The sequence below is a fragment of the Protopterus annectens genome, chromosome 11.part0, assembly GCF_019279795.1.
Source record: "Protopterus annectens isolate FY-2018-M chromosome 11.part0, PAN1.0, whole genome shotgun sequence".
Lineage (NCBI taxonomy): Eukaryota > Metazoa > Chordata > Ceratodontiformes > Protopteridae > Protopterus > Protopterus annectens.
This window is the reverse complement of record NC_056745.1, coordinates 86,180,602-86,199,416: the sequence shown is the minus strand read 5'-3', so window position 1 is coordinate 86,199,416 and position 18,815 is coordinate 86,180,602. Positions and strand designations below refer to the sequence as shown.

The following is an 18,815-nucleotide window of genomic DNA, read 5'->3' as shown; positions in this document are numbered from 1 at the left end:
TCACTGTCATCTCTACACCTCATGGCTTTGAATATCATTCTCTGCAGTCCCGGTTCTGACACCATGTCACTCTCTTACTTTTGGACACAATAGAAGAGTCTTCATGGGTTCTGTTCAAACAGCTTTATTTATATACAAACGCATCACGGTAGAAGTTTACTGACTTTAACTTAAGTAACTTGTATACAAACTAAACTGCAGTCATACGTACTCACTCTCTGGCTGGATTCTTAAAATGGCACTAGGGATACCATGTGCCTGATATATATATATATATATATATATATATATATATATATATATATATATATATATATATATCTATGTGTGTGTGTGCTCACTCAGCCTTTGACATACTTCTTAAAGACGCAGCACATTCTGTCATACACACCGATCTACAGTTATGCAGTATTTTATATGTTTTATTTGCTTTTATATGCTTTACAAATTATTCCTTTAACAGCAGCTTCTTTTCTACTAAAAACTCTTGCCAGTACTGGTCTTTCATTTAGGGCCCCCCATTTCTTTCTCTGCCCATACTCTGATATCAATCCTTGATAGGGAAGGCAATCTACAATCTGCAGTCCAAATAAAATCTTGGCATTCTCCCATTCTATTACCTTTCTCTCTCTAGTTGTTAGGTCCCAGTACCTTTGTTCCTTTGCCAGTTTTCTTCAATAAATTCCAGCCCCCTCTTGCCTGTTGTCTGTATTCCTAATCGCAGTAATCCCTATGTACAGAATCTCCTTTCTGCATTTCCGTGTTGGCATAGTTCTTAGAATACTTTGTTCTACTTTATGTATATTATAATTTGTATTATTATTGTTGTTCTCCTTAAAGGTCTGCATCCAACATCCCTGTCACTTTGTTTCTTGAGCTTCAACCCTGTTTCATCATCATCCCTTTCCACTTTGAATTAGTTTTCTCCTTGTGCTATGTATAGGAGCCTTAACTGTCTTTCTCCGAAATACCCCTTCAAATCAGATAAATCCCAGTCTGCCATGTTGTGTTTGAAGAATCATCTTATCACACTTGACTCTTTCCGTCTTCCCCTCCCAGATGAAATCCTCCAGCTCTTTATTAATTGCAGTCCACAACTTCTCTGGTTGCTAAAAATATGCCTGACCTGTGTATAAGACTAAAGGGATTAAAAACATTTTAACTGCTTGTATCCTGCATCTTACTATCCATGTCCATATAACAGAGCTTGCATTTTCTCAGTTTTTTATTATTTTTTGTATAGTCTCTTCCCAGATATCCTTAGCTGCCACACTGGAATGATTTTAATCCATATTCCTAAATACTTTATTTTATCATGTCTCCATAAATATGGATATTGCTGAACAAATTTGTGTGCGCGCCATTGCCTTTATTTTAGCTTCATTAATTTTGTATCCCTAAAATTTGAAACCGTCTCAAAATGTTCCACAGCATTGTAATGTCCGTTTGTGGTCTTGGTTATAAAATAGTTTCATCTACAAATAGGCCAGCTTTTGTCATGTATCATCCCAATTATATCCTTGAATTTCTGAGCCCCTTATTTTTTTCGCCAATTTCTAAATATATTGCAAATAAAGGAGAAAGAGGGCACACCTGGCTGGTTCCACTGCTCAAGCAGAAATTATCAGAGAGAACCCCACTCGCTTTGTTTCACCTTAAATCCCTCATATATCTTACTAATCAACCTTATAATTTTATCAGGGAATGCAAATGCCCTACTTATAAAGTCCCAGCTTACTCTGTCGAATACTTTCTCTACATCAAGACCCACCAACAACAGTGGTATTTTCTTACATTCTGCTTCTCTCTGTATCATCAGCATTCTCTTTAATGTTGTCAAATGTTGCTCCTCCTCCACAAAGCCACATTGATCCATTCTTATCAATTTTGGCATCACTTTTGTCAGTCTTTTAGCCATTCTACGCATAAGCACTTTATAAGCATGATTTAATGTTGAAATGGGCCTGTATGAAGCTGGATCTGATGGATCTTTACCCTCTTTAGGTATTACATCTACCACTGCTTTCTTCCAGAATGTTGGTACTTCTCATCTTAAAATACTGTTAAACAAAACCTTCCAGATCTTTAACAGTTTTCTTTCCATCTTAGCTTCCAAACTTCCACAGGAATGTCATCTATTCCTGGGGACTTTCCTGTAAATTAGTTATACATCACCATTTTTATCTCCTATCATGTTAGTAACCAAGCCTCATCTACCTCAAACATTGGCATATTTAACTCTTCCTTTAACATTTCCATTTGTACTTTTTCTTGATTTCCATATTTCTCTGCTTTATACAAACTTTCATAGAATTCCAAAATATTTCTAATACCTCTACAGGATCTTTTGTTACCTTTCTTTGTTATAGGCATCCTAAGCTTGGCGACAGCCCTTTCTTCTTTCTGTTGCCTGAGTAGTTGTGCTACAAGTTTTTGTGCTCTAGAGTTATTATCAAAAAACAGTTGCTTAACAGCAGTGTTTCTAGACCGTGCATATTCTCGAGGGAATGCCTTAGTTTCTGCTTAGCTTTCTCCAGATGATCCTCTCCCTGTTCTTTGAGATTCCCCCATTCTGCAATACTTTAACATTTGTCAGTCCCTCTAAATAACTCTTGTTAGTTTTTAACCATATCTCCCTATCTTTTGTTTCCACCCTATTTTTAAACTCCACTTTAATTTTACCCCACTCCCTAGCTATATTTTCAGAAGAAATTTCCATCTTGTCTAATAGCTCTTGAATAATTTCCACTACCCATTCCGTAAATTCCTCTCTTTTTAGCAGATAAGTGGGAAAGCATCAGTGTCTCGTTTTTTTTTTTATTTCATTGCCCTGTATTTGTATTGTAGTTATTGTTGGTGCATGATCTGAAATAGTTATTGGGTGTATCAAGACTTTCAATTAAATGCACATGTTCTTGTGAAATGTAAATTCTGTCTAGCCTGTGCCAGTTTTTTTATCTTTGGGAATAATATATAACTTCATATCTTCCATGCCAAATATTTTCATAAATTTCTTCAGAAGTCTACCCTTATTTGTTATACTTTCCCTTCTGGGCCCCCAGACACATCTTCACTGCTGCAAATCAAATTCCAGTCCCCACCTATAAATAATCCTTTACTGAAAGCTATTTATTTCTCCCACAATTTTCTTAAGCTCCATTATAGCAGTTTTAGGTGGAATATAAATATGTACCAGTGCAATCCTCCTCCCTTGCCAGTAGCTTCTTAGTACTACAAATCTACCATTATCTTTTTTATCCTCTTATGTCACTAGTGGAGATCCTCTTGCAATTAATATAAGTACTCCTGTTTTTCTTTGTCTGAGATATACCTCTGAATAATACTCCTTGCTGAAAGCTTGTGTAATCTTAATCCATGTGTGATTGTATTACGTGTATAGGTGAACAGAACCTGTAAACTTTAACAAGAATTAGGTTATATTATTGTGTGTACCTTGGAGCTTTTCTCCCCGGGCCTCCGCTGAAAATGGACATGTATACAGTCGGACTATCCTGGTCAACAAATGTAAAATAAAATAAATAACCATCCTGAAAACCTTTCTTTATCTATAGTGTTTTGCTTAGTCACACATAGCATCTCATTTTTAATTAAGTTATTAAAAACAAATTGAGGTTGCATACGTGTCCTTTGTAGGTATGCATTTCTCTTGACTGGCTTCCTAAATAATGTAGTGTCAATATGTCCTGATTAATCTGTTGTGATGAGATCTCCTTTTTAGAACTAAGGAATTGAGTAGGTTTTGATGTGTACTCAAAAAATTGACCAAAGTCATCTAATGTACGTTTCCAAATCAGGAACAGGTCATCAACAAATCGTTTATAGAAAATATTGTTCCTATATGGATTCTCATTTTGTGATGGGCCATATTGCCTTTCCCAGATAAACATTACAATATTGCCGTATATATCAGCGGCAGGAGTGTCCATCTCAACTCCCTTGTTTTGTTAGTATAACTGTCTCTGAAATAAAAAGACATTATTTATCAGTGCAAGATGTAATAGCTCACACATATCTATATGTGCATGGAAATAGTCAGAAATCTCAAAAATTCTTTAACATTCTGTATTCCAGTATCATTGGGTATTGCTGTGAACAGTGATTATTTTAAAAATGCAGTTAAAAATCAGATGCTACAAGTGGCTAAGCTAAACACTATAGACACAAATGGAGAGAATTGCAAACAGCTTGAGATTTTATAACCAGAGGATATAAAGATAAGGAAGTTTATAATATAAAGCATGATGTTGGTAAACATAATATGGAAGCCAAACCATTATTTTATAATAAAGAACTTGTAAAAAGAGGACACTTTGGAACATGTAGGTACGCAGAGATTTATTCTGCTCACCTGTAATAAAAATACACAAACTGCTTGAAGGAATCCTACATGAGTATTGGTCCATTTTACTGTATGATCTTGAATTAAGATATGTTATAAACGTGAAGCCTAGTTTTGGTTACAAGAGGAGTGCTAACTTAAAGAATAGATTGTTACAAAGAACAACCTGCCAATTATTTTTTATTGCTGAAAATGGCACTTTTAAAATGTGGTAAATGTATTTACTGTGTACATATAAACACTGACAAATCGTTCACACATCCAGTTAATGGAAAAGAACGCAAGCCTCGCATTTATGGCAACTGTGATGCACGTAATTTAGCTATTTGGATCTGATGCAAATGCAAAGCATATTTTGTAGGGATGACCAATCTTAAACTTAACAAATAGGCAACCATATTTCAAATATTAACAGAATGATCACAAATACACTTTATAAGCGTATTGTTGATACTGACAATACACATGGTTTTAAATTTATGATTTTAAGTATAATTCATGAACCCTTACAAGGAGGAGATGTTATACATTTGACAGAAGGAAGAGCTTAAATGGATACTCAGACTGAGCTCATATCTCTCCTTGGTTGAATGGGACTGTCAGTTTAAAACCTCACCTCAAGGAATTGCATAGACAGATTCATTGAATTGTATTTTTATTTATTGTGACACATGGTTTTAGTGGTTCATTATTTAAACAGTCTCATCTAATTATTTATCCACACACTGAATGGCACACAGTAACAGTTATCCCACTCCACAAAGGGGGAGCCACCACTTATCCTGGGAACTATCGCCCTATTAGCCTGACGAGCCTGGTCTGCAAGGCCATGGAACGTATCATCATAGAACTCCTAAACAAAGACCTTGGTAACCTCCAAACTCTGGACCCCACCCAGTTCGGGTATGTGAAAGGTAGATCATGCCTTCTGAACCTGATTGACTTCTTTGAGGCAGTCACCAACACCGTAGATGAGGGTAAGGTGGTTCACACAGCCTATCTTGACCTCGCCAAGGCTTTCGGCACCATCCCCCATTCTGGAATTATAGCTAAACTCACTAGATGGGTTGCCAGCTGGCTCACTGACAGAACCCACACTATAAAAGTTGCAGACTCCAAATCTGACTTCAAACCAGTGACAAGTGGAGTACCACATGGTTCAGTCCTGGGACCTTTCCTGTGTGATATCTAATTCTCTGAAGTACAGGCTAATACAGAAGGCCTCTGGCTAAAAGTTTGCATATGATTGCAAACTAGGAGCCATAGAGTCCACAAATGATGTGGACATCCTACAGAAGGGCCTCACTGAGACAGATGCCTGGTGTCAGAGGCATGGCCTCATGCTCAGTGCCAAAAAGTGCATTGTCATACCCTTTAGTAAAAACTCTGTACCCATGAACTACCACATAAACGGCAGTCTACTTAACGCCGAATGTGTGATGAGACCTTAGGACCCAGGTGGACAGTAGTCTCTCCTCTAATAATCACATCGCCACAGTAGTCAGGAAATCCTATGTGGCCCACCTCATCACAAAAGGGTTCTCATCCAGGAAAAAAGAGGTCATTGTTCCCCTCTACTCTGCACTCATTAGACCCATTATAGAGTATAATGCCCCTTTTGGAATGTACCTCACAAGACATCTGCAGAAGTTGGAAAGGCCACAGAAGTACTTCACCAAGAGGATTACTGGCCTCAAACAGATGCCCTACACTGACCGTCTCAAAAAACTACAGCTTTACTCTGCAGCATATAGCCTACTCTGAGGAGATCTCTGCCTAACACACAAAGCTATGTTAAACCCAGAGCTGTTGGACATGCTACACCCAAGTTTTATCATTTCATAGACTATGTGTTTTTAATATGGGAAGAGATGGAGCAGCAGTTAGAAATGTTTGTGGAATTCTTGCACACTACATCAGACTTCCTTAAGTGTACTACTAAGTCCTCCACAGTATCAATAGAATTTCTGGATGTCATGGTCAGTAGAGAGAAAGATCTGTCTATCACCACTAGCCTATATAGAAAAGAATGCTATAGAAACCATATTTTACATAGGGATAGCATGCATCCCCGAAGAGTATTTAAGAATGTGGTTAAAGGTCAGGGGATGAGAATGTCAATATTACAAAGTAAGGAGGAAGGTTTTAAAAAGGGGACAGAACAACTGGCAAGTAGTTTTGTAGCCAGGGGGGTATAAACAGAATGAAATGAAGGAACTGTTGACCGAAGTGGAAGGATTTAGAAGAGGAAGAGCGAAGCCAGGTTTTGAGAAAACACAAGTAGAAGATACTAATGTAGAAGCATTAACATATAAGAATGATAGCCGTGGAGAAGTTAGATGTACAATGTACTACACTAGTAATATTAATAGTATAAAACACGTGATTGAGAGAAACTGGCCAATTTTATTAACAGATGAGAAGATTGGCAAATTGGTGGGAACCAATCCCAGTTATTGTTATAAAAATTGTCAATCAATGAAAAAATTGTTATGCTATCCAGATAAATTCAAACAAACTAATAAAGTGCAAGAAGGGACACATCCATGTGGAAGGTGTAGGTGCTGTGAGCATATAGATATGGACTCTGTAGAATTCACACATCCTGACATGGGTAAGTTATGTAAGTTTTATGTGAGGGCTGATTGCAGCACTAGACATAGTCTACATGGCGAGATGTTTATGTTAGAGATTCTACATAGGGAAAACGGATCGTACTCTAAAGGAATGTATAAGAGAACACTTGTATAGTGTGAAGAATGGCAATAAAAATAGTGCCATAGATATGTCCTTAATACAAGATCTGAACATAATTTTAAATTCAGGGTAACTGAAGTAGTGCAGGAAACAGTAAGGTTGGGTAATGTGGAAAACAAGACTGAAGGGGCAGAATTGAGGTGGATTGTAAGACTTAGGGCAGATAAGGGAGCCGGTTTAATGAAGTGGTTTCCATTGAGCCTATACTTAAAGATAGAGGCTTGCCTAGATGATTTCTACTTGTAAGTTTAAGTAGGTTTTATATGTCGTGATGGACTATTCCAAGTGTTCATGTATTCATAAGAAGCATGCTATGCTTTTAAAGATGGTTAGTATGATGACTTCATTAATGAATGATGGGAGGGGAATATGTTTCATTGGATGTTTTAATTTGAAATGTTTTATAAGTGGACATTGAATAAATGTGTGTTATTAAGGTCTGAAGAAGCTACGTTGATGTGGTGAAAGCGTTTAACTAAATAAACTATGACTTGGTTAATTTTTTTATGCTCACTGTGGTTCTTTTTGCCTATAAGTATTTGATTTTAAAGTGTATATATGCAGCAAAGGGGTGAAGCGGAAATATTTGTGGTAGTATTATGGGGAGTTTTGAGACTTGATGATTTTAATGAGAATCAATTTATGGTTATTTTTTTGACACTTTGTCACAGTTCCACCATGCAATCCTGTCTTGTAATAAGTCCTCATTGTGTGTGTGTCTGTGTGTACTATGGACAGTGCTTCAAAATTAAGTATATGCCTTTGCAGGTTTGTGTGGCTGAGGTCCTCCACCATCCGGGAGGTACTCATAACCTTCTAGATGCTCTGTTCATAGAGGAAGTGAACTTCGTCCAGGCTTCTCGATATCTACTTGATTACCTCCTGAGAAGTAATCAGTCCCTCACCATAGTAGAGGTTTGTTGTGATACCCCTTAACAACAACCTTTTCCTTCTCTTAGCTAAGCCACCTCGAAAAGAAAAGAGGAAGTTGTTTAATAAAGTGCTCAAGTATCGTATAGTCTCCCCAGTTTGTGCCAGACCAGTCTCCTGGTGATATGACTTCATTAGTTGCTCTGCTGCAGTCCTGATCCTGGTCTGGGACCACCCATGGAAGGAGACCGTCAAGGTTTAACCCAGTGTGAAATACCATCCAAATAACTGCTGGGTTCTTCAGGTGGTCACCTTCTGACAGCATACTGGTCTTCCACCAGACACCACCCTTGTCCATGATAGCTGAAGTTTTGGAACCAGCCTAGTTCTCCTGAACAAAGGGGACAGCTTTTTTTAATGAATGCTGTGATACATCTAACTTAACTATTGCTCGTTGTGGTACAGCACAGCTTGATGTATGTATTTTGTTGTTAATTACTTGTTTTACTTAGACTGCCCTGTGCAGAAACAGCATTTATGTTGATTGTGATTTTCAGTAGAAATTACGTAAACCTGTAAGTGTATATTTATTTTGTATGTGTTCGTTATCTGACCCAGTTCATGGCTGAAAAGGGTCCTTGGACCAGTTCTCTTGCTCAGTTAACAAACTGACATAAATAAAAATATCCAGTATTTTTTAAAAGGTCATTGGTTTTACTCTTGCTTCGTTTTAACCTAGAAAGGCATGGACAGAATGTCCTGCTTTGGATCTTGGCAGTTTCAACCATCAGTTTCTTGCCCTTTCTGCCACAGGGCATCAAGTTGGATCACTGTCATTGATGCCGCATCATTGTTTCTGGTCTTTACAGGTGATTCCTCAGGTTGAAATATGGTGAGCTTCACATTCACCATAGTGTCTCATTTACTTGCCGTCTGAACTTTAAACAGCCATCATATTCACCAATGTGTTGGCCATAGCTAAATCCTTGCAGGAGAAAGTATCTACGTATATTACTCATCTTGGACAAGTGGATTCTGATGGCCTTCTCCAAGAACACCATGAAAGTAACCCTGAAATGGGTGCTTCCATGACTGCAATCCCAGGGGTGAGCAGTGTAACAGTCCTTTACCTCTTGTTTATAACAATAGCCTGGCTCCCTTTTGAAAGTTAGACTTGGTCCTGTCGTGTCCTGTCAGTTCAAAACACTAAGCTATGATTCAGACAAGTAACAGTGAATTACTACTTGCATATAGTAACTCCTAGATAGCTATACTTTGAAGTATTCTGAGGTACTGCAATCTCTAACCTAGTAAATAATCCCCATATTTTTGTTTCACTTTTGCTATGACACATATTGCAGTTACCGTCCTCAGAATCTCATCTTGCACCCAGACATCCTTCGTAGGTGTGGAGTTGGACAGTGTCAGTTGTTCTATCCCTTCACTATAGCCAAGAGGTCAAAGCTTTGCCAGTGTGAGAGATGCTGCATTGTGTGGTCCAGACTAGGACTCTGCTTCTACTTCTGAGCCTGATGTTTTGTTACTGAGGATGTGGGTATTATGGACAGTGAGGCATGGAAGGCTACTGAATCACCATATACATGTGGCTCTTATCTTGGTTTCAGACTCCAGTTGCTATACCTCTGCAATGGTAGCCAGATGTTGTTCTTGTGGATCACTGTTTCAGTTATGAGCCATGAATCCTCTGCTCCAGATGAGATCTGATGTCTAGTATGAGTTCCACTGCTTTATTTCTCCTTCCCGCACTTCTCAGACACTCTGGTTCTCTTTCTGAGGGATGGTGCTCCTCTCTCCCAGTGTAGAGAGGAGCCTCTGTGCCCCATCTTGCTTCATGATGAAAACCGTGTCCGATATCCACTATGCTCCTTGATGTCTCTCTCAGTTTGTCTGCTTGATGCTAAGAAACTCTGTAGACATATTTATGCAATGCTTTGAAGAAGTGGAATTTCCACACATACATATTTGCATTGCATTGATGGTGCTCTGAAAAAACATTTTATTTTCTAACAATACTGGGCTGGTATCCTGGGTACAGTGTGCTTTTATATATCATTTGATTGTTTTGCATATAGAGGGTGGTGATATACACACCTTGAAAATAACTTGGAACCAGTTAGGGTGCTGTTTGAGACTTTTATGCCATGCATTTACCTCACTGTCAATATATGACTGTACTTGTGGCTCTCATAATAGTCTTGTCTTTTTTATTACTTTGCATGCAGTTGAGAGATTGCAGGTGAACATGTAATTGCATCGTAAATGTTTCCATGTGTAATTTCATGGTGAAAGGAGACTGGGGATTTAATTGACCTAAATATTGTATTAAGTTATGTGCTTTTCTCCACATCTGCTTTGAGCATTATAAGTGTTTGTCCTTTGAAAACGTGTTTTTTAATGCATCTCCTCTCATATTCGCTACAGATTGCAGAGTTGTACAGGAAGGACTCCTTCAACTTGGAGCTAGCTCTAGAATACTGGTGCCCGACAGAGCCTGTCCAAAACCACAGTCTTATGGGAACATATCTTGGCGTCCCTCACCAGCGACCACCTCAGCGTCAGGTAAGCTGAATCTGTAAAATCAAACATGGCCACTCAAAACTCTGCTCGCACTGTTTCAGTCCTCAAAAATAACGTAAATGTCTTGTTACAGTGAGAGAAAAATTAGATTTGGAAAACAGAAGTGATTCTGTCAAGAGTTGTGAAAGGCACAGTATGTTGTATAGCAAATGTTTGTAAGTTTTGAGATTTCAATATTTACCAAGTCTTACAAATGATGAGGATAATTTCCACCACTTGAAAGTTGGTGTCACACAGCTGATCTGAAGTCCTCTTTCTGTGTACTGGGCAATTTTTGTTGTTGGAAAGTTTTAGCTTTGTCATTCTTTGTAGTGTACATAAATGTATGGCAAGTTTTCTTGATTTAAGTATTGACAATGCTCCATATTGGGCATTTGGAAAGTAAAATATGTGCTTACAAGTTTTGAATATTATGTTTTTGTGGTACATTTCTATAATATGTCAGCCTTCTGGCTTAGTGATAAGAGTCTGAATCCTTTTTCATTAAGGATACCAGTGTGGAAACAAATGCATTGCCATGGAGAGTTGGAAGAATTTAATCACTGTGGCCATCTTTTTGTGGAGGAGCATGTAGATAATTTGTGCTGAGCAGTTGACTTCCAAGCAATAACCAGATGATCACTCTACTGCTCTTCATAGGATCATAGGAAAGTACTAGGTTATTGGCCCTGAGGCCCTGATAAGCTTAGCCAAGAGTTTAGCCCATGTATAGACAAATCAGCACCCAATGCCCCTGTCCAACAGGGACACAGGTGGAATCCCAGGGATGTATTTTCTATTTCCCATCCAGTTATCCAGGTTGCACTTAAAAAGGGGTAAAGATGTACTCTGCTTGACGTGGAGAGGGAGTCTGTTCCTCAGATGGGGGAGTCTCTGAGTCTCAAATTAAGAGACTAAGGCTTTCCATAAAAAATCTGCTATTTTCAAGTTTAATCAGCATTGTTACAGCATCAGGAATATTACTGAACATAAATGGAACATTTTTAGAATTGATGCAGAACAGGCACAGTTGTTAGGCCCTGTTCCCAACAATGTATATAAAAAGGAATGTAGCATCAAAAATTTGTTGGAAAGGCAGAAATGTGATCTTGATATAGGGGCAAGGATGGTTAAATGCTGCTATTGCCTACAATGCCAATATATCACTGAAGCCAAGGAGATTTGTATTCCCAATTATGGGAGAGACACAATACGACGGAAAGTCTCCTGCAGCAGTAAAGGAGGGGTGTACCTTGTGCTATGTACCCAATGTCTGAGTTTTTACATTGGTAAAACTAAAAATGTGTTTAGAAGTAGAATTTACCAACACTACTATGCCATCATTAGGAAAGATGTTAAAAATGCATTAGCAGGACATATAGTAACCAATGAAGGACATGGGTTCAGATTCATTATTATTGAGCAGGTTAAGATGGGTGAAAGAGGTGGGCCACTCAATGACTATCTAGAAATGGCTGAGCTAAGATGGCAAGTAAGGACGAATGCATGTGAAGCACCAGGCCGTAACAGTGCAGTTCTCAGCTCTGTTCTCAGGCTCAAGGTACAATTTCTTATATGACATTCATCGATACCTACTATTAGGGTAGGATACTAATAAGCAACAAATACATACATACTTTTATATGCATAAATATTGACATCTGTTGCTTTGATTATTTTTAACTTATTATTGGATATATTTAATTGTCAACTATCTTTTATGTTTTTAATCGCATTTTTTCTTTTTTACTGAGAGTGCAGTGTGTGTGTGTGTGTGTGTGTGTGTGTGTGTGTGTGTGTGTGTGTGTGTGTGTGTGTGTGTGTGTGTGTGTATATATATATATGTGTGTGTGTATGTATATATATATATATATATATATATATGTGTGTGTGTGTGTATATATATATATATATAAATGTGTGTGTGTGTATGTATATATATATATATATATATATATATATATATATATATATGTGTGTGTGTGTGTGTGTGTGTGTGTGTATGTATGTGTGTGTGTGTGTATATATATATATATATATATATATATATATATATATATATATATATATATATATGTGTTGCTCTTTAAATGTTTCTATGTCCTTTCATGACACTATTTTATTAATTAATTAATGGTGACTAATTTGTTGTAATAGCATATATAAGGCTGTTTTGTAATATGCTGTGTTGTTCTGAAGAAGTTTCTTTTCAAGAGACGAAAGCGCTCAAACGTTTGTGTGGATTGGATCCTGGTCTCCTGCTTTTTGGATATTAATGTGGAACCTTGTTTATCTCCTGATTACTCTTTGTTAGCCAAGTACTTTTTATTTCCTACAAAGCCTGTTTTGCATCCGAAAAATGTATTTCATCCTCTGGGAAAAATATTTTGAAGACAGCTGAATATATTTCAGGTTGAATTTTCACAACTGCCTCAACATTCCCTGGTTGCTGGGAGAAAATTGCTTCTGCCTAGTGTATAGTAAATAATTATTTCCACAAATACTCTGGTGTCTCCAGTATTTAGTAGTTGCACATTCTGTCACTTTAGTCGTGAACGGCTCTTTCTGCTGCTATAATAGCATCTGTATGACTATAGTGCTTGGTTTCTTTCTTATGGCCAGAGATGGAGCACACACAGTGTACCTTCTCAATTAACAAATCCTGCTGTGGAATATCAGTCCATTTGCCTTTTTGTACTTGGATAAAATTAATGTAGTCTTTCCTTCTATTTTCTGCAGTACAACAGAAAAATTTGGGGTTTCTCTGCATATTCATTCTCCAAATTCTACTATTTTTTGAAACTGTTCTTTCTGAAAAGCCTCGTGCTCAGATAGATTTTTCTTCATTTCCTCCTCTGATTATTACAGTTTTATCAGTTCATCTGAATAGCTAGTTAAAGCTTCTATTTCTGTTTTTTTTTCAGCCTTTTATGCAAGTTTATGTATTTCTTTGGTCATTAACTTTTTTATATTAACACTTCTAAGTGTGGTTGGTTGTTTTTCCTACAATTCACTTGAAGTGCACTGTACCAGTGCTGAAACCTGAACTCTTTTTTTTGCGGTACAACTGCAAGAGTCTTCTCTGCCAGCTTTTCTTTGTTTTCTGTGCTTGTTTCTCTTACTTTCTCTAAACTTTTTCTTTGCTGGCATTTATGCAATTTGAATAGCAGTCATTAATCAAATTTCACCCAAATTGATAGTTATTTGTAGTTTTTTTTTTTCAGCTTTCACACTGAGAAAGCTGTAATCAAGATGTTGGTCAGTGTGCAGCACTCTTGGAAGTCCCCTGTATCACTTTTTTGTTGAGAACAATGGGAAGCATATGGAGGTGCAGGTGACGGCCCAATTGGTCAGGACATTATCCATCACAGCTGAAAGTGTCTGTGAGGCAGTCACGTAGTCTGTGTTGCATGCCTTCAGGCAGTGCAAGCTGGACCTTCTGACTAGTTGCAGGACAGGCTTTACCACAGCATCCTACAGGATATGCATTTATCCCTGTGACATCCCCACTCTGTGCCAGTAATCAAGGAGCCTGAATCCTCACCACTGGCACAGGAAAGGGACATTCACTTGGAACAAAAATGGATACACTTGGTATTTTCCAGATGCAGCTCTCTTCCTTTAAGAACACACAGGGAACACAGTCTTGGGGCTGGGTCCTTTATCCGTGTCTCTCTCTCGAACCTCAGTGAGCCTCCCTTCTGGCACAGCTGTAGGGTTAGCTCCTCCAGCTGAGTGTGCAAGCCAGGTCTTCCCTCACTCTCTCTGTGAAACCAGTGCTTTGTGTCCCTGCTCCAAGTAGCTGACGTGCACACTTTTTGAAATTTGATTTTCTCTCGCGCATACACACACACACATACACACATACACACACACACACACACACACACACACACACACACACACACACACACACACACCTGGGAAAGGCTGGCACAGCTTTACTAGCTATGCCCCCTTCTGCCCAGATTATAAGGTAGTTACACTGCCACCAAACACTCCAAAGTGTACACGAAAATACTAAATATCTATTTACAATAAACACTTTCAGTCACATGAAATATTAAAAATAATACAGGTGGACAGGTTCACACAGTTGCAGAAAAGCAATACTTCTAATCTCCCTATATTTTCCTGACTGGTCTAAAGAATTATTATTCCCTGGTTACTTACTAGAGCAAGCAAGGCAAGATGAAATAGGTGAGAGGTCCTTCCTTGTCGGGTTCCAAGAACAGTGTGCTCTGAGACTTCGGTCTCGCCTAGTATTAAACATTATTTTTATTGTTGGATTATGGAATGACATCACATACATCTGGTCATCTGACGTCTGCTTCCCATGCTTCTCCCTTGACTAGAAGCTGTCAGGATTTGGCACATACTTGTCGATAACACACAGACACACAGAGACACACTTGCTAAGATCTTCTGCAGCTCCTGGAAGTCATAAAACAGTTTCAAACCTCCACCTTTCCAGAGTAGCAATTAGTTCACCCCAATGACAATGCAGGAAGCTTCCTAGTACAGACCTTTTGTCTCTGGCTGTATTGAGAACTGTAAGATACAATCTTTATGGTCTAAACCATCTTCAAAGTTTGATATTAGCCTCTTCTCTTCCAGTATCCTTTGTTAAAACATTTACTTTTAAGCAGTTATAATACATGTATATTTCTTTTTCTGTCCAGCAGGGCACTCTTTTGGTACATTTTTAACACAAACAGCTTTACAAATACGTTTTTCAACACTAGCATCTATACAAATCAGTTTGCTATACAAATGACATATAATTCTTTACAAAATTCCAGCTAGCTGTGTTGGCATATGTTACACATCCACTGCCTTACTTCTCCTGGCATAGCTGGCAGTACCTCATATCATCACAATCCCCTCTGCCCCTTGGGGGGAGATGTCACTTCAGTATTCAATGTGCAACCATACAATGGCACTCTCCTTCCCAATCAAGCTGATAATGCCTTGAAGGCAGATCACAGACGGCACTTATTGCTGTGCTGTAACTTAATTAAGGTACTGAATTTACAGTATTCAGTGTTGTAATTAAGTTCATTAAATATTAGAGAAATGATCTCACGTAAATGAGAAATGCAAAAAAAAAATCTGAAATGATTTTCCTGCATTTAATTTTCCTTCTGACCCACTGCTTTAGGCAGTTGCAGTTTGTCTTGCTGGCAGTCAGCAGTGTGACACTTTGACTGCTAGGGGATGTTCCACAGACAGAGTCTTCTCTAGAAGTCATCAGGGATGGAGCTGTTTATTTACTGTGAACCATGAGGTCCAAAAGTTATATTCAGTTACCATGTGTGTAAAAGCATTGATAACACATTTTCCCTGCATTAGAAATGAGAACTAATGCAAAAATTATCTCCCCACTTTGCTTTCTTTCCAATTTTTCTTAAAAGCAAGAGAAGGTGAGACAACTCTCATCTTAATTGCACTACTTTGTCAAAGTTAAACCTTTTTCTCCCCATCTGCTGTAGTGGAACATGAAAGAAATGCATTCTTTAGCCCTGCATACACGTGGCACAGAGAGTGGCGCTTTAATACATCCGTTATATCATCAGACTCAGAGTGACAGCTCTCTAGGTAAGACTTTGATCCCACACTGGGACTGCTTCCCATTAGAGATGGTACTTATACTGCACAAAGGAAGGATCAAGCTTCTAGAAAGTCGTACATGGCTGAATGTTAGAGGTCCTTGTAGCATGCTGCTTGTGTGATTCATCCTGAGGCTGCCTCAGCTCAAGTTTTGAGTTGCTTGACTACTTTGTGTAGTAAATAGTTGGACTACACCCATATTAAAGAACATCTTTTTGGACTTTTCAGCTTGCCTACTCAGGGAGGCACCCTTCTTTACAGCCAACTCTACAGTTCTCCAAGGAGACTTTCTGCTTCCCTGGAACCTTGACTTCATAACTGAAAAGCTGAAAGCTAACACTGGCTCCATTTGAAACTGCCATTAGTTTGTGTTAAATTCTTGTCCTGTAACTGTCTTTCTAATAGCAGTACTGAATGCCTTTAGAAACTCCATTGCAGCCTTAAAGATTCCAGAGTTGCTGCAGTCTTCCACAGAGATAAGTGTGCCATTAAGGTTTGTTTCCTGAGCACAGACAACTCCACTTTGTACCCTTGAGTCAGACCATTAAACTGCTAGTCTTTTTTTTTTTAAATCCCAAACAAAAAGAAAGGGTTTAACATGTCTTGGGTGTACATAGGTGACTATGACAGTATTTGGAGACAGCAAAAAAGTTCAGGTGAATTGAGTAGCACTTCATTTCATTTCAGTCAAGAATGTAGGGCACGCCACTATCCAGATGAACTCCTGCCTAAGTGCCTGGTTATAGTATTGCCACTGAAGTCTTGCAAGGATTACTATTTTTCCCCCAGCTAAGGCTGTGGTCAGGATCTATATGCACTTGGCTCTTATAGAATGGTAAACCTGACTATGGCACAGATGACCCCCAGATCTTGTAGCAACGGTGATCTTATGGACCTGAATGGTGGATGGGTGTTTTCATTCTAGGGGAAGTGGCATACTGGGAGCAGCTCTGTTGTTGATCCCTGGTGGAAGTTGAGCCTGAGGGAGTTCACAAAGCTAAACATGTAGGATTTTCAAGCATACATAGCTTCTATAAGTTCCAGGGCAGGCACAGCCTCAGAGACCACAGCACATTGCTCTCCTAACCTAATGTGCACGTGTCAGGCATGTAAGTTTGGGGCTTAAGACAAAAAGCACTTGGCACTCTTGGTACCATATGTGATTCCTGAAAAGACCATTGTGATTTTCTGAACCACATCTTCCCACTACCACTCTGACCGTTGGGATATATATAACAAGGTAAAACAGTACAGTTGTGGTATAAGTGTTGAGTTATGTTTAGCAGTGCACATAACAGTATACGATTTCATAGAACAGCAAATAATTCGTTCATGCAATGTCTTAATTTCTAAGGGGGTCTTGTTGATTGGATTTGCCTTAAGAAGGTGATGCCTTATACCGAAATCAATATAAATTAATATCTACATGCATTTAAATTTATTCTTCCAGGTTGTCTTATCGAAGTTTGTCCGACAAATGGGTGACCTACTTCCACCTACCATCTATATCCCATATCTGAAGATGCTGCGTGGCCTGGCTAGTGGACCACAGTGTGCTCATTACTGTTTCAGCCTGCTGAAGGTGAACGGCAGTAGTCATGGTAAGCAGCAATTACCCTGCCAGATTTGTTTTTTTTTTTTTTGGGACCATAGAAGGATAAACAAACGCTGTGCATACTCAGAAAATTATTTTTCTAAACTGACTGCATTGTCCACTTTCTAGTCTTTACATTAAAATTCATTTTATTGATCTTGAAAGGGATTGAATCCTGCCTTTTTAGCTGTTATGGCCAAGTTCCAAGTTTTTTTTTTTCAGTAACATGGTGTTTTCCACAATAGCTAACCTCCTAAGTATGCACATGTTTTTGTGTGTGTAGCTTTTGACTAACCATTTGATGACCAGCCATCAGACACTTTCTCTGTCTATCAGCCCATTTATTCCCTCCACTGGATGAGAACCAACTGAAAGTGGTCATCATTGTTGGAGCTATCAGGGTTGCTTCAAAGCTTTTTCTCAGTTTCTCATTTGGCTTAGCTGCCCTTATCCTATGAGACACTGGTGCAGGTGCAGTTGGTCGGCCACACAGAATGCCCCTCAGTTCCACAAGGGTCTTTCTCTCTAAACAGCCCTGCTCCTCTGCTTGCAGCATAAGCTGTGAGGTTTCCCTTTTGTGCTGTCATGTGTACATCGAGTAGATGTAAACCGCACACTCTTTCCAAGAGCAGAAGCAAGCACAGTCCTTCACTTCTTTGGTTCCTGCAGTACAAAGCCAGGGCTCCATCCCTCTGCTCCATGATGCCCAGTTTACCTTCTTGCATACATATAGATTATCATGTACTCTGGAGATGATCAGGAATAATAAGTTCTAAATAATTCAAAGGAGACACAGTGACGCAGCATATCATTATTATGGCAAAGGCATTCATGTCCTCCTTTGGGGTACAGCAAGTTGCTGCTTTGGTCATCATTTGAAGACTTGCACAATTCCAGCTTTTCTTCTAGAAGATGGTAATTGGGAATTTTAATCGTTATATTGGTATTTCATGCTGATGGGTCTTTTCTTTCACTGTACATATAAAACTGGCTTTTTTTGTGTGTTTGTGTATGTTGTTTTGGTCTCATCTGAGAACTTATTTTCTG

At 38.6% G+C, this 18,815-nt stretch overlaps 1 protein-coding gene across 1 annotated transcript in view; it reads left to right on the top strand.

Moving 5' to 3' along the window:
* The window catches only part of NUP205 (nucleoporin 205), a 1,199,422-nt gene that overhangs the window by 254,115 nt on the left and 926,492 nt on the right, over positions 1-18,815 (top strand). The window contains 2 exon segments of the mRNA XM_044087173.1: positions 10,430-10,567; positions 17,625-17,775. Of these exon segments, the coding sequence (XP_043943108.1) occupies positions 10,430-10,567; positions 17,625-17,775 (289 nt within the window).